We start from the raw sequence: 24,628 nt of genomic DNA, 5'->3' as shown, positions 1-24,628 counted from the left end.
CTCATCCTTCCATTCTTAATTCAAATATCACATCATCAATGCAACTATAATGAAACACTAGAAGTTGACATTGGCTCCAGGATGGGAGCAAAGGGCAGAATCAAAAGGTGTCTTGAGGATACTGCTGATGGGTTTGAAGGGTTTTAGGGAGATTGTTCAGGTAGGACTTAACAATTAAAGAGAAAAGCCACAGGTCTAAAATGGCACCAGTTTAGCTAAAGCCCATGAAAACAAACCTAGATTTAATACCTAACTTAATTGCAGCTTTTGACTTTTGCCAGAAATGCAATCTTAATCAGCCAGCTTGGATTTTCTGGTCAGAACCTATGAAATGTAAACACAAAAAGAACAAAGAGTGTCACTCCTCATCCAGTTATATAAAGGGTTGTTTGCTGCAACTTTGCAACTGACCGTGCACCCTGAGGGGAATTCTGGATGGAAAGAACAGGATGAGATATCCTGTGCTTTGGACAAATGGGCCCCTAGAGAGTTAAGACCTGTATCTCAGGAGGAATTTCAATGACCCCAGATTCTTGCATCTTCCCATACACAGAAAAGCACTAAAATCACTAACTTGAGATATTCGTTCTTTGTGATTAGCAGTAATCTTTTACCCAGATGTATGTTTGACTGTATGTTTTTCCTAGTCAAACAGTCATACATATACTGGCTTCTCTCCTACCTCTTTGGAGCAGTTGACTCAGAGCTACTGAGTGCCTCTGGGCTATAGTCCTCAGTAAGACCCTGAATAAAACTTAAAATTCACAGCTCTCATGCTGTGCATTTTTCTTTAAGTCCACAGAGGTTATCTGTCATATGGGCCTTCTCCATCCCAACCTCCTGCCGAGGAAAAAGAGGCAATGTGCATTGCTATTCCCTTCCTCCAAAAAAAAAAAGATGTCCTGGCCTAAAAATAATCCTTTCCTTTCTTTTGCTAATAGCTCTCTTGCCTCACTCTTTTTCCTATAAAAACTATCCTTTTTGTACAACCCCTCGGAGTGCCCTTCTAGTTGCTAGATGGGACGCTGCCCCATTCATGAACGGATGGATAAAAACAGTTCTTCAAATTTACTCAACTGAAGTTTTGTTTTTTAACAAAGTTAACACAAGTTCGTGTGCCTGACGCACAGTGAGGCCAAAGAAACTGAAATGTCAAGAGTTTGGAGCAGAGAAAGGTTTACTGCAAGGCCATGCAAGGAGATGAGGTGGCTCATGCCCTAAAAAGCCCCCAAAGCCCCCAAAGGGTTTCAGCAAAGCACTTTTAAAAAGCCAGGCGAGGGAGGGGAGTCGTGGGGTATGTGATCAGCTTGTGCACAATTCTCTAACTGGCTGATGGTGAGGTAGCAGAGTGGTGTCACAGAGGTTAACATTATCAGTCCTTAGGCTCCAGGAGGCCTGGGGCTATGTGCTCATGGTCATCAAGTAGTTAACATCTTCCATTTGTTGGAAAGGGGAGTTTTATACATCTGCAAAACAACTCAGGAAATGTGCATCAAATACTATTATCTAGGTACTTCAGAGAGGAGCTAAAGCAGAGGATATGGGGGAAGGCCTGTCCCAAGAAGGCCCCCATGGGGTCCTGCTCAGTTACAACAAGACAGTGAGGAAAATGATATTGGACGTTGGATAAAAGGGCACCCAAATGATGTATTGGCAGAATAGTTAGCAAAACTGTAATTTGGAACCATGTAGAAAATAGAAAATATACCAATAAAGTAGCAAATCTAAGGAGAGTTCCAGGCAGAATATCAGAAGTGCTAACTTGTTTCTTTCAGCTGCATATATTAAAATACTAGGAGAGAAAAATGGACTAAAGGACAAACTACTAACTTTTTCAGCAGAATTTAAAGAAAACAGAAAGGAGCCAGGACTTGCTAGATTCAAAAATAAAACTGTTTCTCACTTCCAGTCTCAAACAAAAAACAATTTTCAAAGAAAGAAATGGCTTTAGGGCAAAGATCAAATCTGGGGAGTGGTGGTAAAACCCTTTGTTAAAACCTCAGAAGGATTTAAAATGATTTAAAAAGAGCTCAGTTGGGAGTTTCCTGGAGGTCCTGGCGCTTTCACTGCTGCAGCCCGGCCCCGGGTTCAATCTGGGGTCAGGATCACAAGTGGTGCGACACAGCAAATCAATCAACCAATCAATAAAAAGTAAATTAATAATAAATAAATAAAAGAGCTCTGTCCCTGCTTGATCAACAGAACGCTGTGGAACTGAAGCTGTACCAGCTCATGGCCTCAGGGCTTGAGTGACTGGGCCTTCCAGACTGTTCACCTACTGTGGTGTCTCAGTTTTGAGAAGAGGGGTTGGAACAGTCTTGGGGAATCAACTGTTTGTTCATGCTCCCTATTGAAGACTTAGTAGGTCTTTGGGAAATTACTGAACTGAACAATCAAGTTATTTGCCTGGGGCCCTGTCAGTCAAGAGTCTCCGGGAATAGTAAAGTTATGCTAATGAAGACAGTGAAATGGTAAAACCGGGTACAGGTATACTGTAAGCTGCCTGGTGGGGTGGTAGTTTCAGTTCTTTCAGTTTTCATTCTATATGAAATTAATATTTAAAGAGCTGTCAAAGTAAGAATTGTACTGGACAAAGTTAAACAGGCAAAAGAGACTTTATTCAAGATTATTGCAACAGGGGAGATAGACTGACTCAACCTCTGCTGAAACAAAGAGCTGGAGAGATTTTAAAAGCTGGAAGGAGGAAAACCATAAGCTACTTGTGCTTGCTAAATGGCTACCCAAAGGAAAAATAAACTTTCTCGTATCTTCATGACAGGGGTAGTTTCAAAGGAGGAAGAGAAAGAATGTGTGCTTACAAGTTTTCTAAAGCGCTCTGAGAAAAGGAAGGTCAGAGTCTATGGGCAGGAAAAAAGCCTGTCTAAAGTTTACTCAAGCTGAGGGGGACTGTGAAGGCCATCTTGGTTAGAGAATTCATGTCATTTAAAAGTCTAGGTCATAGAAATAGAGAGTAGAATGGTGGTTGCCAGGGGCTGGCTGGGGCGGGGTAAGGGGGACGTTGTGGGGAGATGGGGAGATTTTGGTGGAAGGGTACAAACTTTCAGTTACAAAGTGAATAATGTACCACATGGTAACTACAGTCAACAATAATGTATTGTATACTTGAAATTTGCTAAGAGAGTAGATCTCAGGTGTTCTCAAACCCCCCAAAAAGGTAACTATGTGAGGTAATGGGTGTGTTAATTAACTTGATTGTGGTAATCATTTCACAATGTATATGTGTGTCAAATCATCACTTTGTACACTATAAATACATACAATTTTATTTGTCAACTATATCTCAAAACTGGGAAAAAGACTAAAATACAGGCATTTTAAAAAGAAAAATTGGTTTATATAGTCAATAAATGAACAAATGAACTAAAGAATGATTAAAAGGAAACTGTATTTAGTTTCATTTGATTGCTTGTTTGTCTTAGATAAGCCTTACTTAATTGGTCCTTTTAAGAGCTATGAGAAAGAAATTTCAGGATATCAAGGGATGAGATTCAATCAAAGTTTTTTGCTGATGTTCCTTTGATGTCTAACTGAGAACATTATGATACAGCATTCAGATATTTTCCACAAGGTTTCAGCAATCTGCTAATGTAATTTATTTGTTTTTTTTTTGATTTCTTTGAAATTTGAATCAGATTTGCACTCCACTGCCATTTTTGGCAGGGGTAGGTATGAATATAAAGAAAAAAGTTTTTTTCCATCAAAAGGAATGTTTCATAAAGAGAAAATGCTCCAACCTCTTTTTTATCTCACCCAAAGCATAAATGAACTCCTTTGATGTAGGTTCAATGAGTCGGATACTTTCTATTGCCTACTAGCAATATTAAAATAGGAAGCAAGAATGAAGTATTATATTTGTCACAGTGTCTATTCTTTCTGGGAAAGATACACACAGATTGAAACGATTCATGGATAATAGAAAATAGGCACAATTTATCATATTTATGTTCTACAAGAAAAAAATTCATATATTGTTTGACAAATGTTGAGGGCATTTTTGCCCTATAACAGAAATTTCACCAGATTTCCAAAACAATGGTTTATAAGTGTAAAAGCAGTATGATAAATGACCCTCAAAAATAGCAACACAATGGACGAATATATTCTAAAATAACCAGATGAAATCCAGCTGTGGATTATAATGTCTTTAGGTCCTTGAATAGAACCAGTGTGGTCCTCTCAATAAATAGCTGTTCTTTTCAACTTACACATGGACATATTTTCACTCAAAAAGTAAAAAGCTCATCTATTTGTTGGCTTCCTGGAGCTCAAACCAGTCAGTGGGGCAGAGTGGGTTTTCAAAATAATCTGAAATTGTTAACATCATTTTTTAAAGTAATTTTGGTATTACTGATGAAAGTTGGCAAACTCACAGTTTATTTGATCCATCAAAACCCTGCTGTGGAACCTATTCTGCAGAAATTAAAGCAACAATGTTTCTGAATGTAAAAAACTAGTTTCTTTATTTAGCTTTCTCTAAAGAGACAAAAAGTTAACACATACCCATATGGCCACCAATAAACAATTTTTTGAAGAAACTGTGTTATACCTAATATTAAGGAATATTATGCATCTATGAAAAAAGAATAAAAACATTAATATATAAAGATGCCCTAATATATTATCAGATTTGTAGAACTCAAAAAATCAAACATATTCGTACCAAGAAATGCAAACTGTTTCTACCATTTATTAAATTTAAATAAAGTTCAGTCCAGCATTGACCAAATATCACATAGCTTCTCAGCATAGTCAGAATGCATATAAATCTACTTTTCTTAGCCATAATTTCATCAAAGCTCTTTTCAGCTCACTGTTTCTCAAACTGTAGATCAGTGGATTCAGCAGAGGCGTTAAGAAGTGAGTAAGACAAGGACATCAGCTTCTTGGTTTCTGGGGAGTAGCCAGATGTGGGTTGTAAGTAAGTCATACTGGCTGTGCCACAGAAGAGGGTAACAGACATGAGATGGGAGGCACAGGTGGAAAAGGCCTTTTGCCTCCCAGTGGTTGATGACATCTTCAGGATGGCAAAGAGGATTCGAATGTAAGACAGGAGTATCAACAAGAAAGGAAGCATAACAATCAAAAGGGCGCCAGTGAATGCATAGATTTCAAATAAAAGGATGTCTGCACATGCAAGCTCTAGCCTTGGGGGAGTCTCACAGAAGAGATGATTAATTTCATTGGGGCCACAGAAGGGAAAACTAAAAACCCATGAGGTCTGCACAGTAGCCACCATGATCCCTGAGACCCATGAGAATATAACTAATTTCACGAAAACCCTTTTGTTCATAATCATTGGGTAGCTCAGAGGACGGCAGATTGCAGCAAATTGGTCATAAGCCATTGTCCCCAGGAGAAAACATTCGGTCCCACCAAAAAGAAGAATGAAATACGTCTGTGCAAAACAGTCTGCAAAGGTGATCATACTTTTTTTTCATTGGAGAGGGCCACCAGCATTTCAGGCATAATGACTGCACTGAAACTCACATGCACCACAGACAAGTTCAGGAGAAACAAATACATGGGAACGTATAAGCTCTGTTCCAGGGAAATGATGACTATAATGATGGCATTTCCCATCAGAGTCACCAGGTAATCAACCAAGAAAACCCCAAAGAGCTGCCCTTGGAGTTCAGGAAAATTAGAAAAGCCCGAGAGGATGAATTCAACCACAGAGCTTTGGTTTTGCCTTTTCATTTCAGTAGTGGAGTGTATATTGTTTTCATGGACCATGTATGTAAATTATAAAGTAACAATCCAATAGCTGAGAGTTCAAGTCTGATATTCTTGACAGAAGATATAATGATGAGTTCATTTTGACAAATCAACCTGAAAATTTTGAGAATGGCCAGTTACTGGAATAGTGAATCTTTCAAACACAAATAAAGAAGTGAAGAATTTTGGCTCAGAAATCTTGTTTCAAAAGTACAAAATAACAGCAGGTGTTCTCTGGCAACTTTTTTGCCAGGTGGAAAATTAATCCTTTCCTTAAAACACAAACAGACATTATATTACTTAGAATCTATTGTCTATTACATTGCATCTCTGTTCTTTTCAATTGTATGTTTATATATGAATTTTCAAATAAAGTGTTTCAAATAAACAAAAAGCAAAAAATATCCAGAAAAAATTACAACTAATAATTCAAAACTAAAACAAATGTGGTGAGTATTTACGATAAATGTTAAGGTTCAAAATGCATTTATAATACTTTGTTTAGAATGAAATATATGAATAATACACCCCAACAAATACAGAAACACTAAAAAGGGGTTGAATTTAAATGCACTTATCTCAGATGAACATAAGTAAATTGCTTTAAGCACACTGGTTTCTGGTCAGAGTGGATTTGCCTAATTATACTGAAATTTGCCTGAATGGGAAAGTTCAGAGGTCAGTTCTCCATGGACTATCCTTGTGACCATAAAGTAGCTACCAAGGCTATAAAAATGCCATTTCTATCTTTCTGATCCTGTGGTTTAACTCTCTTTCTTCCCCCCTACACCAGCATTCTTTGAGTCCCACATCTCCCTGTTTTATTTTTTGCCATAACTCATCACCAACTGAAATAACACATATTTATTTGAGTTTTATGCTTATTATTTAACCCCCCCACTTCTGGAATATAAGCTCCAGGAGGACAGAAACTTTGTTCAGGTGTGCATTGTATTCTCAGAGCCTAGAGTAGATACTAACTTATATAATAGATGCTACACCAATATTTATTGAAGAGATGGAATAATAAATACTAAAATTAGGAAAACCCAGAATCTGCCCTTAAGGAATACAGTGTCTGAAGGAAAAAATACATCAAATTCAAAGAAATAGAGAGCCCCAGAATTAATCCATGGCTTCTGTAGAAGTTTGAGGCCCCCTGTGGGATTGGAAATACCACTAGACTGGCAGATTGAGCTTTAGTCCTGACTTTGCTACTACCTCCAAGGTGAGTCTCTGCTTCTCTCTGCACTCAGGCTCCCCGGTGTGGTTGGGGGCAGGAAAATAACCCAGGATATCTCTTCTGGCTCTGACATGCGTGTTTCTCTGATTTATTCAGGGAAAACTGCTGGCTGCAAGGCTTCCCCTCCATTCATATGACAGCCAGGCTGAAGGAAAGCTGGAACAGGGGTGGGTGGGCAGCACGTAGAAGGCACACGTGCTGCCTGAGTCCTAGGGGCCAGTCAGCCCCAAGCAGAGCTGACCATCTTCCTACCAGTTCAGCTGCTCTTCCTGAGCCCCTCTCTGGGCAGAGCACCTCACTCCTCCCCTGATCTCCCCTCCAGTCACCCAAACCAATTCTCCCCTGTCCCCAGCATCCTACTCACTGTTGGACACTTGGATCTTTAAAATCTGGAGTCCCTCTGGGCTCAGCAAGTTCATCACCACTGACACTGCTCCAGCTCACTGCCTCTTTTCCTCCCCCTTCAAACTCCCCCCATTGTTAAATGTTTTCCTAACTGGCTTCTCCAGGTTTTGTAACTTCTCCTCCAACCTATCCCTCATACCTCAACCAAAATAAGATCATCCTCCCTCCCCGAACTTTCAGAGTCTCCTTTTATCAGTAAAATAAAACACCCACTTCTCAGGCTGCCATTTAAGGGAAACCAGAGTCAGAGTAAGTATTCTAGAAATTTAAAGAGGGAAATATTACTTCTGAATGGAATGCGAGAGTGAACAACCATAAGCGCAGGATGTCATGGTTAGAAGGGCCATTAAGTGGAAGGGGGAAGGCTGGCTTGCTGAAATCAAAAGTATTCCATGACATCTTAGTACTCGACTTGGCCTTTGGAGGGTGCTTTGAAAACTAGCAGAATTTCACTGTAGTTACATGAGGAAGCCAGGAGGACAGAAGGACAAGCAAGTGGAAGACAATGTAATGTGGTCTTGAGCCCAGATCATTAGGACAATAGCAGAGAATAAAAAGGTAAGTCGATTTACTGAATTTGGCCATAGCAATATATTAAAATCAAATGTCTATGTTAACTTTTTTTTTTTTTTTTTTTTTGCGGTACGCGGGCCTCTCACTGTCGTGGTCTCTCCCGTTGCGGAGCACAGGCTCCAGACGCGCAGGCTCAGCGGCCATGGCTCACGGGCCCAGCCACTCCGCGGCATGTGGGATCCTCCCGGACCGGGGCACGAACCCGTGTCCCCTGCATCGGCAGGCGGACTCTCAACCACTGCGCCACCAGGGAAGCCCCTATATTAACTTTAATAGTTATATTTTGGATATCAAAAAATCTCCCAAAATTAGTAAAGTGAACTCTACAGGAAAAAAAAAACAACCCTTTTTAAGGACCATTTCTAGTAGACAAAAGTATGTATTAAGCTCCAGGTGTATAAAACCAAATTAGTTTTGAAAATAAGAAAATTTTGAGTATCCTATTAAAAACATACAAACTTGAGGAATTCCCTGGCTGTCCAGTTGTTAGGACTCCACGCTCTCACTGCCAAGGGCCCGGGTTCAATCCCTGGTTGGGGAACTGAAATCCCACAGGCTGCACGGAGTGGCCAAAAAATACACACACACACACACACACACACACACACACACACACACACTTCTGGGGCTGATAAAGTCAGAAAACAAATCTAAGTTGTTGTCTTCATGAGAGATTAAAAAAACAAGAAAAAGGGCTTCCCTGGTGGCGCAGTGGTTGAGAGTCCGCCTGCTGATGCAGGGGACACGGGTTCGTGCCCTGGTCCGGGAAGATCCCACATGCCGCGGAGCGGCTGGGCCCGTGAGCCATGGCCGCTGAGCCTGTGCGTCTGGAGCCTGTGCTCCACAACGGGAGAGGCCGCGACAGTGAGAGGCCCACGTACCGCAAAAAAAAAAAAAGAAGAAAAACGGAACCCAAAGTCTCCACCTTTTCCCTTTAACACAAACTACAAATGCTGGCCTGACATTCACTGACATGTTCTTCTGGCTCTAATGCTAACTTTTTGTACGACCTTGGGCAAATCACTTCCTCCTCTGGGTTTCATCTTTCTCCATGACTGGCCTTATTTATGACCACTTTCCACCCCAGCTACAAACTTTTATGAATTAATGAGTAGTGCAAGCAAACTACTTATAGCTCTAATTATTACTCAAACTTTGATGTGAATGTGAAAGGCCGAGTAGCTGGCATTCTTACATGAGCACTGATAGGCATCTCCAATTATCAGCAAGAAGAACTATAAATGGTAAACTCACTGACAGGTACGTAAGCAGAATCTCCAGTTCCTTACCTAATGATTGTCTCTGATTTTCATCCCATTTAAACAGATGTTTCACTTCTTTAGTTAAGAAACCCTCCCATAAATACAACTCAGTGATTCAATGCACTGATTTTATAACATTAGATGACACTGAATTGTTTGCCTTGGGAGAATCTTTCTCTGGAGGACTTACTAACAATTTTTATAGATTTTCCCATATGGACATAAGAAAGCTCAGTTGCACAAACTTGGAGCAACATTTTCAGTTTCTACAGGGAATAAACACCTCTTCACTCAGGAGGCTTAATTCCACCATGACCTCCCCCATTAAGAAATTCTTCAGGGAATTCCCTGACGGTCCAATGGTTAAGACTGTCTATTCAGTTTCTCTGCCCATTTTTATTTTTTATTTATTTATTTTTGGCTGCATTGGGTCTTCATTGCTGCACGGGCTTTCTCTAGTTGCAGAGAGCAGGGGCTAGCCTTCATTGCAGTGCATGGGCTTCTTATTGCGGTGGCTTCTCTTGTTGCAGAGCACAGGCTCTAGGCATGCGGGCTTCAGTAGTTGTGGCACATGGGCTCAGTAGTTGTGGCTCACGGGCTCTAGAGCACAGGCTCAGTAGTTGTGGCGCACGGGCTTAGCTGCTCCGCAGTATGTGGGATCTTCCTGGACCAAGGATCAAACCTGTGTCCCCTGAATTGGCAGGCAGATTCTTACCACTGTGCCACCAGGGAAGTCCCTCTGCCCATTTTTAAACTGGATTTCTGTTGTTGTTGTTGCTGTTATAGAGTTGTATGCATTCTTTACATACTTTGAATATTAACCCTTTTTCAGATATATAGTTTGCAAATATTTTATCCCATTCTGTAGGTTGGCTTTTCATTTTGTTGATTATTTCTTTTGCTGTGTAGAGTTTTTTTAGTTTGATTAGGCCCACTTGTTCATTTTTGCTTTTGTTGCTTGTACTTTTGGTGTCATATACAAAAAATAATTGCCAAATATACCCTGAGAAAACTGTAATTCAAAAAGAGTCATGTACCACAATGTTCATTGTAGCTCTATTTACCAGGACATGGAAGCAACCTAATTGTCCATCGACAGATGAATGGATAAAGAAGATGTGGCACATATATACAATGGAATATTACTCAGCCATAGAAAGAAACAAAATTGAGTTATTTGTAGTGAGGTGGATGGACCTAGAGAGTCTGTCATACGGAGTGAAGTAGTCAGAAAGAGAAAAAAAATTCCGTATGCTAACACATATGTATGGAATCTAAAAAAAAAAAAAAGGTCATGAAGAATCTAGGAGCAGGACGGGAATAAAGATGCAGACCTACTAGAGAATGGACTTGAGGACACGGGGAGGGGGAAGGGTAAGCTGAGACAAAGTGAGAGAGTGGCACGGACATATATACACTACCAAATGTAAAACCAACAGCTAGTGGGAAGCAGCCACATAGCACAAGGAGATCAGCTCGGTGCTTTGTTACCACCTAGAGGGGTGGGATAGGGAGGGTGGGAGGGAGGGAGACGCAAGAGGGAAGAGATATGGGGATATATGTATATGTATAGCTGATTCACTCTGTTATAAAGCAGAAACTAACACACCATTGTAAAGCAATTATACTCCAATAAAGATGTTAAAAAAATAAATAAAATAATTGCCAAGATCAAAATCAAGGAATTTCTTCTCTAAGTTTTCTATTAAGAGATTTATGGTTTCAGGTCTTATGTTTAAGTCTTTAATCCATCTTGAGTTAATTTTTGTGAGTGGTGTAAAATAGGGGTCCAATTTCATTTTTTCAGCGTATGGTTATCCACATTTTTGAACACAATTTATTGAAGAGATTATCCTTTCTGCATTGAGTCTTCTTGGCTCCCTTATCAAGTACTAGTTGACTGTATATGTGGGGTGTTATTTCTAGGATATCTGTTCTGTTCTATTGATCTATGTATCAATTTTTAATGCCAGTAACATACTGTTTTAATTACTATAGCTTTGTATTATAGTTTGAAATCAGGAAGTGTGATGCCTCCAGCTTTGTTCTTTCTTAGGATTGCTTTGGCTATTTGGGGTCTTTTGTGGTTCCATATAAAATTCAGGATTGTTTTTCTATTTCTTCAAAAACTGTCATTGGAATTTTGATAGGGACTGCATTGAATCTAAAGATGGCTTTGCATAGTACAGACAGTTAAAAAAAAATTAATTCTTCCAATTCATGAACATGAGGTATCTTTCATTTGTGTCTTCTTCAGTTTCTTTCATCAGAATCTTACAGTTATCATTATACAGCTCTTTTACTTCCTTGGTTAAATTTATTCCTAATATTTTAGTATTTTTGATGTTATTGTGAATGGGATTGTTTTCTTTATATCTTTTTCAGATATTTCATTGTTACTGTATAGAATCAGAAACTGATTTCTGTAGGTTGATTTTACAGCCTGCAATGTTATTGAATTTGTTGGTTAGTTCCAACAGTTTCTTGGTTGAGTCATTAGAATTTCCTATATATAAGATCATATTATCTGCAAATAAGGACAATTTTACTCATTCCTTTTGATTTGGTTGTCTTTTGTTTCTTTATCTTGCCTGATTGCTCTAGCTAGGACTTCCAGTACCATGTTGAGTAAGAGTGGTGAAAGTGGGCACCACTGTGTTGTTTCTGACATTAGAAGAAAAGCTTTCAATCTTTCACCATTGAGTAGGATGTCATCTGTGTTTGTTGCATAGGGACTTTATTATGTTGAGGTATGTTCTTTCTATACCCAATTTGTTGAGGGTTACTGCTCCAATCTTGAACCCTGGCAGAGGCATCATCATGAATACTTATGAGACCCTTGTTCTATCATGGCTGATGTGCCTCTAGACCCCTCTGGCATTGTACTGAGGGTTTTCTGCATCCACTTTTGTCATGATTGTCACTGACAATGTTCCTTCTCAGATAAGTTAGAATTTTCTCTTCCCTTTTTGGAACACTGGCAGAAATACTACCCCATCTTTACCTTTAAAAAGTGGCTACTGACGGTACTTACTCTGTTGTTTTTCTTCTTAGTTCGTAAGAGACTCAGGAAGAAAATAATATCTTTGTGTCACACTTCCTGTTCCCCACTTCCAGGTTTCTTACCATGATAGAAGGTGACTGGAAAATCCACACAGGGTTCCTAGCAATGCCTTTTATAGTCAGACACTCAGATTGTTCAATGAAGGAATGGTCAATTCCAAGGTCTTCTCATTAGTAGGATGAGTGACTATTTGCCCCTTGACTTCCTTTGTATCCCTTTCTCCCTCACTCCAGGACTTGGGAACTAACTCCTAAAGTGTGAAAAGTCCTTGAAGTGATTCATTTATGGACTTCCCTTACTGTTTCCATTTGTTCCCCATCCTCCCTTTCACCAAGATTTGAAATCCTCTCTTCTTCACCCACCACATCCATGTCCTTCAGGACTATCAATGAAACTGTTTGTAAGGTTTCTTGTTTTCCCATCCATTCTATCCTATCTATACTTCTTTCCAGCGTCTTGCAAAAACAACTAATGAAATTTGAATGGGTCTCAGCTTACCTCCTTGTATTTATACAATAATTTAAAGTAGACAATGTGCTTTCTCATATGTATAGGGACATTTGAGTATTGACTCACCATCATTCATTGGCCTCCTTCCCCTGCTAACAATACCTTTATTTCTCTTGGGGAATCTTTTCATTAAACCATTTCAGGTACGCATAGCTGGGATTGATGCTATTCCCAGCTATGGAGTAGGGGCCATGAGAAGTGCATATCAGCAGCATTTCCCATTCTAGTAACCATCACAGTGTCTTGTTCGTGGCTTCACAGGTGATCCCACTACAGTGAACAATATGGGAGGCGTCCTTGAATGGGTTTTTGTGAATGAAAACCTTTGTTCCGCTGGATAACTGATATGTTTCCCACAAGACACAGATTAGAGAAAATGTATCCCTAAGTGTTGTTGACAGCCTATTGCCTCTAGGAGGGGAGAGTTTCCTTGAGAATGGAATCTACCCTAAGGAAGCAGAGATGAGAAATACAGAAAGGGAACACAGGTCATGGTTATATCATCAGAGTTCTGGATAAAGCCAAGCCTGCAGGTTCATTCATCCCTATATTCTGCTGGGACTGAAGCAACGATCTTATTGACTATTCAACTCAGTGTAGACTGAACACTGAGTCCTCTGGTTCTAACACATAACCCTGTGAGATTAATAACATTATCTTTATTTTAGCAGAAAAGTAATAGAGCCAGAGAAGTTACGTATTTGCTCAAAGTTACATAGCTAGTCCAGAAGTTTTAACTTCAAGTTAAAAAGCACCAACTATAAAATCATCTGAATGACTTTTTCCCACTTAAATTTTCAGTGTTACCATATTCGTACTAGAAAATATTAAACATTTTGGTAATGACATCCAGGCTTTCCACAAGGTAACTTCAATGTACTTGTCTTAATATATTTCCTATCACTGCAGAATTTCTTTTTTTTTTCTTTTTTTTGGCCACACCGTGTGGTTTTCAGGATCTTAGTTCTGTGACCAGGGATCGAACCTGGGCCCACGGCAGTGAAAGTGCCAAGTCCTAACCACTGGACCGCCAGGGAATTTCCTGAACTCCAGATTTGAGGAGTCATTGCCACACAGGTCCAGTTACACCACTAGCAACAGGGAGCATCCCCTAAAGTTAGGATGTAAGGAGAGAAAGGGGCCAAAAGAGAATCACAGGGAACATTAACATTTAAGTCTCAGAAGACCGCGAAGGAGTTGATCAGACACATGAGAAGAACTAGACAATAGTGTCCCTGTAGTCACAGAAAATTTCAGGAAGGAAGGAATGACCAAGGTTAGCATCTCTGACCCTCCAGGAATCCTGAACCACCTTTCATATAAAAAGAGGAGCACAGTTTTCCCCAGACCTCTTACTATATTTCATAAGAAATTTTAGCAGGAGGAAAACCTCCCAGTTGCTTTATGCAGAAAACTATACGAAGAGTAATAGGGGAATAGTCCAAACCTTAGGCAAAGAGAGTCAGAAGTAGTCCTAGGAATGAGGTTCGGAGCTTCAAAAGTGACCCTAAAATGGCTCCTTAGAAATGACAGCAACAATGCAAACCCCACTTCAGAGAGGTGGACAAAAATCTTTAGCTGGATTAAACAACAGAAAAGGATAAAGAGGTTATCCCCATACTATATTTAAGGAGGGAAGGCCTATGGGTGGCAGTGCCTTTGTACATCTGGGGAGGGATCAAAATTTATAACCAATTTTCTGCCTCTGTACCCTGGGTCTAGTGAACTTAATTCCAGTTTTATCCATACCTGTCCACATGCTGATGTGAAAAAGACATACTAAAAGCAAGAAACAGGCAGAGTTGGGTGATCTTTGTAAGTGCCCAGCCACCTCACACATATCCGACTTCATGTATTCTCTGCCAATCACTCCCTACCTGGTAACCATGTCCCAGATGTCACTGGACAGTGCAGGCTATCGTCAAGTGTAGCATACCAACCCAATCTCAAGGCTGCCATGGATTTACTAACGTAAGTTCAGTCTTTTCCTGGTAACCCTTCCCCAAATATTCCCAAGAATACCCAGAAGCGTTCACATTTTAACCTGCTACAGGATCCTCACCAGTTTATGAGTTGTACAAGGGGCCTCTTTCCTTTTAAGAGTCCCAGGGAAGGCAAGGAGAGGCGGGGGATTTCAGCAGTAGTTGGAGCTATGGAAGCTGATATCTTACTCCACATGACTCATGGCTGCTGCCTGTTCTACCATCACCCTGCTCCACATAGGGCAGCCAGATTGAGCAAATAAAAATATCGGATGCCCAGTCTGAATTTGAGTTTCAGACACACGACAAATAATATTTTAATATAAGGATGTCCCATGTAAAAAAAATTATTCATTGTCCATCTGAAATTCAAATTTAACTGGGCATCTTGTATTTTGTCTGATACCCTCTTCCACCTGCCACTCTCAAACCCCACTCTTTCAGAAGAGGTTCCCACAGCTGTTATCTAGGGACGGAGTTCTTTTTTTTTTTTTTTTTTTTTTTTTTTTGCGGGTACGCGGGCCTCTTCCTGTTGTGGCCTCTCCCGTTGCGGAGCACAGGCTCCGGACGCACAGGCTCAGCGGCCATGGCTCACAGGCCCAGCCGCTCCGCGGCATGTGGGATCTTCCTGGACTGGGGCACGAACCCATGTCCGCTGCATTGGCAGGCGGACTCTCAACTACTGCGCCACCAGGGAAGCCCAGTTTTTTCCTTTTGACCACAGCCTTTTCTTTCCCATGGTTCACACCTCCTGCCCCCCAAAGGGAAGCTAAGTAAAGACCAGATGAGGAGAGCAGCCAAGACGGTGGAGTAGAGAGGCTCTCAGAGCTCACCTCCTCTCGGGAGCACATCAAAATCACAACTATCTGCAGAACAACCATCAGTGAAAAAGACTGGAACCTACCAGAAGGGATCTTCTACAGCTAAAGACATAAAGAAGGAACCACAATGAAACCAAGACCAGTGGTAGGAGGGGGAAACTCAAACAAATCAAACCCTATACCCCTCAGGTGGGCGATACACAAACTGGGGAATAATTATAGTGCAGAGGTTCTCCCACAGGAGCGAGAGTTCTGAGCCCCACGTCGGGCTCCCCAGCCCGGGGGTCTGGCACCGGGAAGACAAGCCCCCAGAGCATTTGGCTTTGAAGGCCAGCTGGGCTTAATTGCAGGAGCCCCTCAGGACCAGGGGAAATAGAGACTCCACTCTTACAGGGTGCACGGAAAACCTCATGTGCACCAGGACCCAGGGCAAGAGCAGTAATTGATAAGAGCCTGGGCCAGACCTACCTGCTGGTCTTGGAGAGACTTCTGGAGAGGCGGGTGCGGCTCACCCTGGGAACATAGACACCGGCAGCAGCCGTATTTGGGAGCTCGTTCTACCGTGAGGAAGGCGGTGCCGGCGGGCGCCATTGTATGGGCTCCTCCCTCTCGCGTTTAGCGCCAAGACGTGGCCCCGCCCAACAGCCTGCAGGTGCCGCTGGGACGCCTCAGGCCAAACAACCAAGGGGGCGGGGACACAACCCACTCATCAGCGACAGGCTGTCTAAGGACTAAAGAGCCCACAGCCGCCTGTAGACGCAGCCCTAGACACGGCCCTGCCCACCAGAGGGCCAGGACCCAGCTCTACCCACCAGGGGCAGACACCAGAAGCAGAAAACTATGATTCTCCAACGCAGGCCAGACCCTACCCACACCCTACCCTGGGACCAGCTGGGCCCTGGCCTTTGCCCACCAGAAGGCCCATGCAACCTTCAGGACACCCCCGACCCCATACCCAACAGTGTCAGGAACAGCCTCCCACACCCACCAAGGATCTGAAATGGGCCCTGGGATGCCTGGGTCCTGCAGCCAGACTCCAGGAACCAGCTCTGCCTGCCTGTAGTCCCGCACTAACCCCAGGCCCTGGCTTCACCTGCCAGTGGGTGGGCAGCAGCCCCAGAATCTTCGGGACCCTGACTCTGCCCACCAGTGAGCCAGCCCTAGCCCCGGGGCCTCCTGGGGTTCCGCGACCAGCCACCTCGTGGCCAGGCCCCGCTAAACAGCAGCCAGCAGCATCTGTACGAGGGAGGACCTGGCAGCCATCCAGACTAGGGGCCAACAAAGCCCACCAGACGACCCACACAGTAAACCCGCCACAACAGAAGGACCCACACGGCCCTCTTAGGGGGCATCGCTAGAGTGTATAGCTTGGGTGAGGAAAGGAGAGTGCATTGCTGGGATGCACAGGATGCCTCCTGCAGAGGGCCACTTCTCCAAGGTCGAGAAACATAACTAACCTACCACACACATAGAAATACAAACAGCAACTTAGAATGAAGCAGCAGAGGAATATGTTTCAGACTAAGGAACAAGGTAAAACCCCAGAAGAAGAACTAAATGAAGTGGAGATAGGCAATCGCCCAGAGAAAGAGTTCAGAGTAATGATCATAAAGATGATCAAAGAACTCAAAGGGAGAATAGATGCACAGAGTAAGAAATTAGAAGTTTTTAACAAAGAGTTAGAAAATATAGAGAACAACCAAATAGAGATAAATACAATAACTGAAATGAAAAATGCACTAGAAAGAATCAATAACAGACTAAATGATACAGAAGATCAGTGAGCTGAAAGACAGAAATCACTGCTACTGAATAGAAAAGGAAACATAAATAAATAAAAGCACCAGATGAGCCCAGCTTCTCTCTGCACCTGGAATCACTGCTCCTTCCAGCCACCACGTCCCGTAGCCTGGTTGGGCCCATTCTTCAAGACTTCTACACATGGGGATCCCATTGGTTCTCCCTCTTTCCCAGCCCTCTCAGGGTACCGCAGTCCATCAGACACACGATATCTGTATGCAGTATGATATATTATTTTGTCTACTCAGAACCCCTTCCTTTGGAGATCCACTCTTCCATTCCCTGTGTTTCAGGAGATGCTGGTCCTTTCTTACTCAGCCCTTGGAATGTGGCCTAGGCCATGAGATTCACCCAAGCCAGAGAAGTTCATCTTCCAGACCAAAGAGATTGTTCAAGGCTTGACACCTGCTCAGGGTCAGGTCAGAATCCTTCCCCAATTTCCCTGTGGGAGATAAAGACTATTCCCTCCCTATGGGATTATTGGCTGTAAGGGTGGTTTATATTGACTCCCCTTATGGCCATCTTCTCTGACACATAAGGGTCACTCTCCGAAATAAGAGCAAAAGGCAACTATAGAAAGAGCAACAGAGGGAAGAGAGTGGAAGCCCAGATGACATTGTTAGAAAGAGCCAGACAGACCTAACTAGAAATCAGCTTAAAAAAAAAGAAAAAAAAAAGAGAATATAGTTGGTCATTTAATTTTTGCTTAATCGTGTTTGATTTGAATGTGAATCCTAAGTGAAATAACATTCTAAACATCAACTGGATATTACATCCATGTTTTTTTAAACAGACCTCCTTGGCCCCATGAAAATCCAGCAATGTGGCTGGGCACCTGTTTTGCTGTTTGCAAAAAAATCCCTATGATACTCAGGAGTTGGTCAGCTGGGAGCATTCAGGCTCTCTAGGGGACAACACAGCCTAGCTCAGTAGGTTCCACCAGCCTCTTCAGTAACCCAGTACAAATTGCTCTTTAATTAAGTACATGGGCAGACATGCAGTTTCTTACACAGATTCTGTATATACACACAATCTACGTGCTCAACAGGCTACGTATATAATTATCAAATGTGGAGACACCAAACTTCCTGTGTGAAGAAGAGTTCATAATAATTAGTGTCATGGGGTCTCAAGTTGATCAGTCAAGGCTGAGTTACCTTGGATTCAGGTATCTGGGCACGTCCAGCAGATTTCTGGAATTGGTACACGTGGAATCAACTTGTGAGAAGTCATGACAACAATAAAACTGTGTGAAAAACAAAAAGAGGGGTGTCTGTAACCTTCCTGTTACAGGAAGGGGCACTGAGGATCCGAGGCAGCATCAGCCTTCTGCAGCAACTGCTGGGTGGGGGTAGGTTTGCGGCGCCTGCACAGTCCTTGAGGACCTCTACACGGTGGGCTGAGGTGTGGGAGCTAAGAGAGCTCCCTGAGGAACCCCAGAAACTGATGGGGCTCCTGACTGACCTTCAATTTCCTCATCTGTAAAATGAGGGCTGGGAACTGACCACACCTCCATCTAGAATTCCCTTTTTCTTCTTTTCTCTACAGAGGGAACCAAAGCAGAAAAAAGGGATTAAGAGTTAGCGCTTAGAACTGACTGACATTTCCAGAAAGAAAAGTCAGTTAACGGCACCTCTGGGGACAGTCATGACATGTTATTAGCATGGAGCTAAATCGAATCACAGTAGAGCTTCCAGGACTAAAGGTCTGTGACAAGCCATGGCTCATTCCCAACATGGAAAATTGAGAAGTTTCTAGAAAGATGGGAAGCTACTGTTTAAGCAGCAGTAAGTCACAAATACAGAGTCAAAGGGACATTCCATTATACCACAGTACAATACTTCTTTTATTTATTTATTTTTGGCTGCGTTGGGTCTTCATTGCTGTGCGTGGGCTTTCTCTAGTTGCAGCGAGCGGGGGCTACTCTTCTTTGCAGTGTGTGGGCCTCTCTTGTTTTGGAGCACGGGCTCTAGGCGCGCGGGCTTCAGTAGTTGTGGCTCACGAGCTCTAGCGCACAGGCTCAGTAGTTGTGGCGCACGGGCCTCGTTGCTCCACAGCACGTGGGATCTTCCCGGACCAGGGCTCGAACCCGTGTCCCCTGCACTGGCAGGCGGATTCCTAACCACTGCGCCACCAGGGAAGCCCAATACTTGTTTTAGATGTTAGCACTGATATGCTTCACATTTTCCAATATTGTGGAATGAGCACAGTTCACATTTTATTATATTAGGGAGTTTATTTCACAGGAAAGAGTCAAATGTCAGAATCACATGCTTGGTCACTGACATTAACATATAAGAGGAGCTACTGAAATAAGACTCTGCACTATCGAAACAGCCTGGAGTGGGGGCATGGGTGCTAAATAAGTGAATTTGAGCCATTGATGGCAAAAGTGGTTGTTCCTAAGGGCTCATTCCACATGGCCTTTCCCCATGTCCTATGTTCCAAGTCTTCTGATCCCCTATTATCTAATCTCTTTCTTTTTGCTCTTCTGTCCTTATACCCCTTCCAGTATGCATTAGTCTAATTTCACATCTCTCCATTCCTTCCTACTCTCTGTCTTCCCCCATCCTCCTGTCCCTCCACCCCACCATTCTCCTGACCCTTCATCTCTACTGTCCCCACTTCTCTGCCCCACGTCCTGTTGCTCCTAATCTCCTTGTCTCTAGTTCCTCTGTCCCTCTGCCTTTTCCATTAGACGTTGACTTTTGGATCCCTGCTCTATTACTTTTGCCCACAATTGGACATTTTTTCTCCTTTCTGTTGTCAATGAAAATTGACAATCAAGTTAAGCCAAACTGAAGCTTATAACCCACGAGACAGGCTCTCAGAAGCTTTGAGAACTGCTCCACCTGTTAGAAGTCGAAGGCACAGTCATAGGTTTTTGAGACGAAGGATCATACATCAAAATGACATCCTGATATTCTACATAAAGTTCACCAAAGATAAGTAGTTCAGGTAAGCATGTACAAAGCGAGCGGTAAGTCACCATGACCCACATACAGAGTTGGGAAAGAAAGCGAATCTTTTAAGAAGTTACATTGCTAGCATCAGAAGGAAGGGAAAGAAATGATCTTTACAGTTGAGCAGGCATTCCCACCGTTGAGGAACTCTGGTTAACATGTAATGCAGATGCACACCACACGTCAGGGAGGGAGGGAGGAGGTCCAAACGGGCAGAGAGAATTTGATGTTTAAATTTTCTCGTCCTGCCTTAAAGTATAAATTTTATTTCATCACTGTCCGTTACTCAAGCTGGTTTTGACAGAAAATGAGTTACTTCTATGGAATTTCTTTTCACTGAAAATGTTCCATCTTAAACGATACATCACTCATCTGAACACCCTTTATCAAACCCTTTACTTTAGATTCATACAGGGAGAATTCCAAATCCCAAGTCCTGAAATGCTTTATAGAATCCATTCGTTCTTTGAGGCACTTCAGATCCTGCTTTATCGAGGGAGAAATTTTGAGGCAGAACTTTAGCTCCCAGTTCGAGGAGCCCTCTTTTTTCGATATGTCCAATAAAAACTGCATACTGAGGGCCATCGCCTCACCCCCCTGTCTGCTTCTTTTCATCTAGCAGCCTATTCACTTCTCTGCAGCACTCTCCCCCACCCCCCGCCAGCTGGCTCCGGTCCTCTTCCACCAGGTAGGACATGGCATGAAAAAATTCCTATAAGCTAATGCGGTAAAAGCTGTACTTCTTGATGTCAAGTCCCTCTTGGTAGCTGTTGCTGCTCACGAAAGCAGCAAGGCTGAGCCCATCTAAACTGTGCTTCCTGACGTCACCTTCTTCAAACACGATGCCCTCAGCTGCCAAGGGGCACAGCCCCTCAGGACCCTGTCCCGGGTGGGCTCAGAGCAGACCCCAGGGGCACTGTGGGGCAGGAAGGTGGAGACGTAGGCCATGAAGATGTCAGTACAATTACCGGGCATCTCCAAGACCTCTCTGCCTCGCTCTATCTGCCCCTTCAGCCAGGAGCAGACCACGCAGCAAATGCCTGGAACCTGACATGGCTTTGTTAGAGAACATCATTTCTTTGTACAATGTCAAGGGCATTTCTGGCTTGCTCCTTATCTGTGAAGTAGGAGTTGAAATACCTCCTCCTCTCAGGTTTCTCTGAGGATGTGGACATGGGGTGGTTCTCTCAGCAAGGACTCCAGATTTCACAAAGCCAGCACCCAGGTGGTGACGAGAAGGGTGGACCTGGGAGCATTAGCATTCCTCCCCAACAGAAGGTGCAGCACATCCTCCGTGGGACTGGACCTCGGCCTCTTCACCCTCTCTGCAAAGGGCCCCTCTGCAGCTCATCACAGTCATCCAGGATGAACAGGAGCCATTCCAGCTGCCTCAGAGTCTCTGTGATGGGAGCTTGATTTTCCCCACAGCGCCAGAAGAGGAGCTGGTCCAGTCTGCCCTCCGGCAGCAGGACCACTTCTCTGCAGCTCACATAAAAGACATCATCCAACTGGCCCGGATACAGGGTGCCAGTGGTCCAGTCCGGCACCATTTTCTGGCCAGTGTTGTCTTTCCCATGCCAGCCGACCCCTGTAGCACCACTATGGGTGGGACCTGGGAGGACTTTCCCCCTGGATCTAATAGAGCCTACACTGTAACAGAGTCACAGTGGACTGGGGCAGACAGGCCGATGACGCTGGGCTCCCTGAGCTGGGCGTGGCCACCAGGAGCAGCTGGTTGTAGCCGCCCTGATGCCCCCTTCTTGCCGCTCCTCTAGGCCGTGCACATGCTCTCGGTACATTTCTCCATAATCTGCACTATACAAGTGAGGTGTTAGGGGTGAGATGGGAATAAAAAGAGACAGACTCCGGCCTCTGCCCTTTGGTTTCATCTTCTGTGCCCCAGAACTTATATCTCTCTGAAAGTTATACTTCTAGGGGCATGGGGAGGGACCGCTGCTCGTGTGTATGAGGGTGTGTATGCATGTGTGATGTGCACGTGCCCATCTGTACGAGTGTGTGAGGGTATGTTCTGTGGGGGGGGTGTCCGTGGGGTGTGAGTGAATGCTTATTTCTCCATGTGCTCACGGGAGTGTGCTATGGACGCTTGTGTATTTTTGTGTGGGGAAGACATGTCAGTGTGCAACGGCACGTGTGTTTGTAAGAATACATATACATGCAAAAGTCACCGTGTGTGTGAATGTCTGAGTGTTCATGTGAAATGTCCCCATGTGAGATGGTGAGGACAGAGAGAGAGGAGAAAGGAAAGGGAAACTGGAGAACAGTGAAGTCACAGGAGCCTGTTCCTGGTAAAGATCAAGCCAGGTGCTAAAGATGAACCAGCTCCTGACTCTGAGTCAGCCTAAATTGTCCCCATCTCAATCCTACTGTTCCCCCTGCTACTGCTTTAAATGTCTCCTTTCCTTCCCAGGCAGTTTCCTTGAGAGAGTAGCCAGTACTCACTACCATGAGTCAACTCCCAAATTCTGGTTTCCATGCCCACCCCCTCCCCGCAGTTCCACTGGCACGGCTCTACCAGGGTTGGTAAAGATCCAAGTCATCAAATTCAAGGCTTGCTTTTCAATCCTTTCTGGATACGCTGTTTACCTGAGTTTGGAGGAATGAAAAGAAAGAATGCATGCCCACCCAGAGTACTGACAGGGGAGCAGGATCATGTGAATTCTAACTAGAAAAGGTAGATCCTAGGAGAAAGCAGCTCTTGGGCACGAGAGTCAGGGCTACGTAATCCAACTTCACCCATCGACCTTGCCAGCTGGACGCTGGCACTTGACCCAGCCAAGGGAGTGGGCAAGTTCCTGACGGGCAGATGTTATCATTCTCACCACACCAAGAAGGAAACTGAGGCTCAGGAAAAACAAACAAACCAACCTGTAGATTGCCCAAAGTTACACAGGAAGTTAGGATCGGAGCTCCTTCCACACATAGTAATGAGCATAGCAACCTTGTAATACTAATAACTAATGTACTTCTGGCATATGCTAAGAACTTTACAGAGCATCACCTCATTTAATCCTCTCCCATAGTACAGACTAGTATCTCCACCAGATCACTCCACACTTCTGCTTGCATGTCTAATCGACATCTCACGGGTGACACATCCCAAAGTGAGCTTGGGATCTTTTCCCCAAAACCTACTCCACTTGTAGGTTTCACCATCTCGATTGACAACAGCCTCTTCATACTAGTCGCTCAACACAAAAAATTGGAGTCATCCTTGACTCCTCTCACACCTCACATACAATTTCTCAGAAAGTCCTATTGCCTCTACCCTCAAAATATGTCCATCATTTCCCTACCTCTCATCGCTTCCACTGCTGCTGTCCTGGTCCCAGCCACCCTCATTTCTCATTTAGATTACCTGGCAATGTAACGTGTCTCTCTGCTCTTTCTCTCTCACCTCGCTCTGCCCAGTAACCACTCCCCCTTTCTATTCTTCTCAAAGCAGCCAGTGTGATTCTTTTAAAACTAAGACAGAGCATGACCCTCCCGGCTCAAAACTCCATCTGACTCAGACTAAAACTCAAAGTCCTTACACGGCCTGGTAAGTCCTTAATGATCTGCTCCCCAAGCCCTATGGAGAGATCCATGTCCTGCTACTCCCCGCCTTGATCCTAACACTCCAGCCATGAAATAGCCTCAAACACACCAGGCCTGCTCCTGCCTTAAGGTCTTTGCACTCTGTTCCCTCTACCTGGAGGTTCTTCTCCCCAATAATGGTCATACCCCTCGTCTCCTTTAAATCCACTCAAATCTCACATTCCCATTTTGACCTGCTCTAACTCCTCACGACTCCTGATTTCCTCCTTATTTTCAGCTAATTTTTCCTTTTTCATAGCACTTATCACCTAATACATTCTATAATGTACTTATTTGTCTCTCTCCAGTAGAATGTATACTTTTCAAGGACAGTGATCTTTGTTTTGTTCACTGATATATCCCAAAGCTCCAAAAGAGCATCTGGCACATATTCAAATTGTTGAATGAATGACTCACTGCATTGACACCTTAGGATGCTGTCAAGAACAAAGTCCTTTAAAAGGCACCTTGATGTCGATTATCCCATTGAAGTACCAATTGAGACCCTTGCGCCGCTCTCTGGCTCCATCTGGTGGCAGCTGTTTCTCTCCTCTCAGTGCGGTTCCAAGTTTACTCGGAACTACTTAGCTCGTTTCTCACTGAGTGCGCATCGGACCGAAATCAAAGAGCACAAACTCAGAGCAGAAAATTGTAGCCGTGAGTAGCATCATCAGA

The 24,628-nt window shown here is 43.5% G+C and overlaps 2 protein-coding genes across 2 annotated transcripts; both read right to left on the bottom strand.

Annotated features, from left to right (window-relative positions):
* Positions 1–4,770: 4,770 nt before the first annotated feature.
* Positions 4,771–5,718, bottom strand: OR10A3 (olfactory receptor family 10 subfamily A member 3). Its single transcript, XM_067751785.1, is given in 3 exon segments — positions 4,771–4,875; positions 4,877–5,452; positions 5,455–5,718. Coding segments are annotated over 3 exon segments (945 nt in total).
* Positions 5,719–20,008: 14,290 nt separating this feature from the next.
* On the bottom strand, positions 20,009–24,564 carry NLRP10 (NLR family pyrin domain containing 10). The gene is given in 12 exon segments (XM_067751666.1): positions 20,009–20,156; positions 20,636–20,700; positions 20,702–20,959; positions 20,961–21,229; positions 21,232–21,424; positions 21,427–21,520; positions 21,522–21,694; positions 21,697–21,914; positions 21,917–22,030; positions 22,033–22,107; positions 22,110–22,174; positions 24,554–24,564. Coding segments are annotated over 12 exon segments (1,683 nt in total).
* Positions 24,565–24,628: the final 64 nt, after the last annotated feature.

The sequence above is a fragment of the Pseudorca crassidens genome, chromosome 9 (genome assembly GCF_039906515.1).
Source record: "Pseudorca crassidens isolate mPseCra1 chromosome 9, mPseCra1.hap1, whole genome shotgun sequence".
Classification (NCBI taxonomy): Eukaryota; Metazoa; Chordata; class Mammalia; order Artiodactyla; family Delphinidae; genus Pseudorca; species Pseudorca crassidens.
Note: the sequence above shows the minus strand (reverse complement) of the source record. Positions and strands in the feature narration are given on the sequence as shown.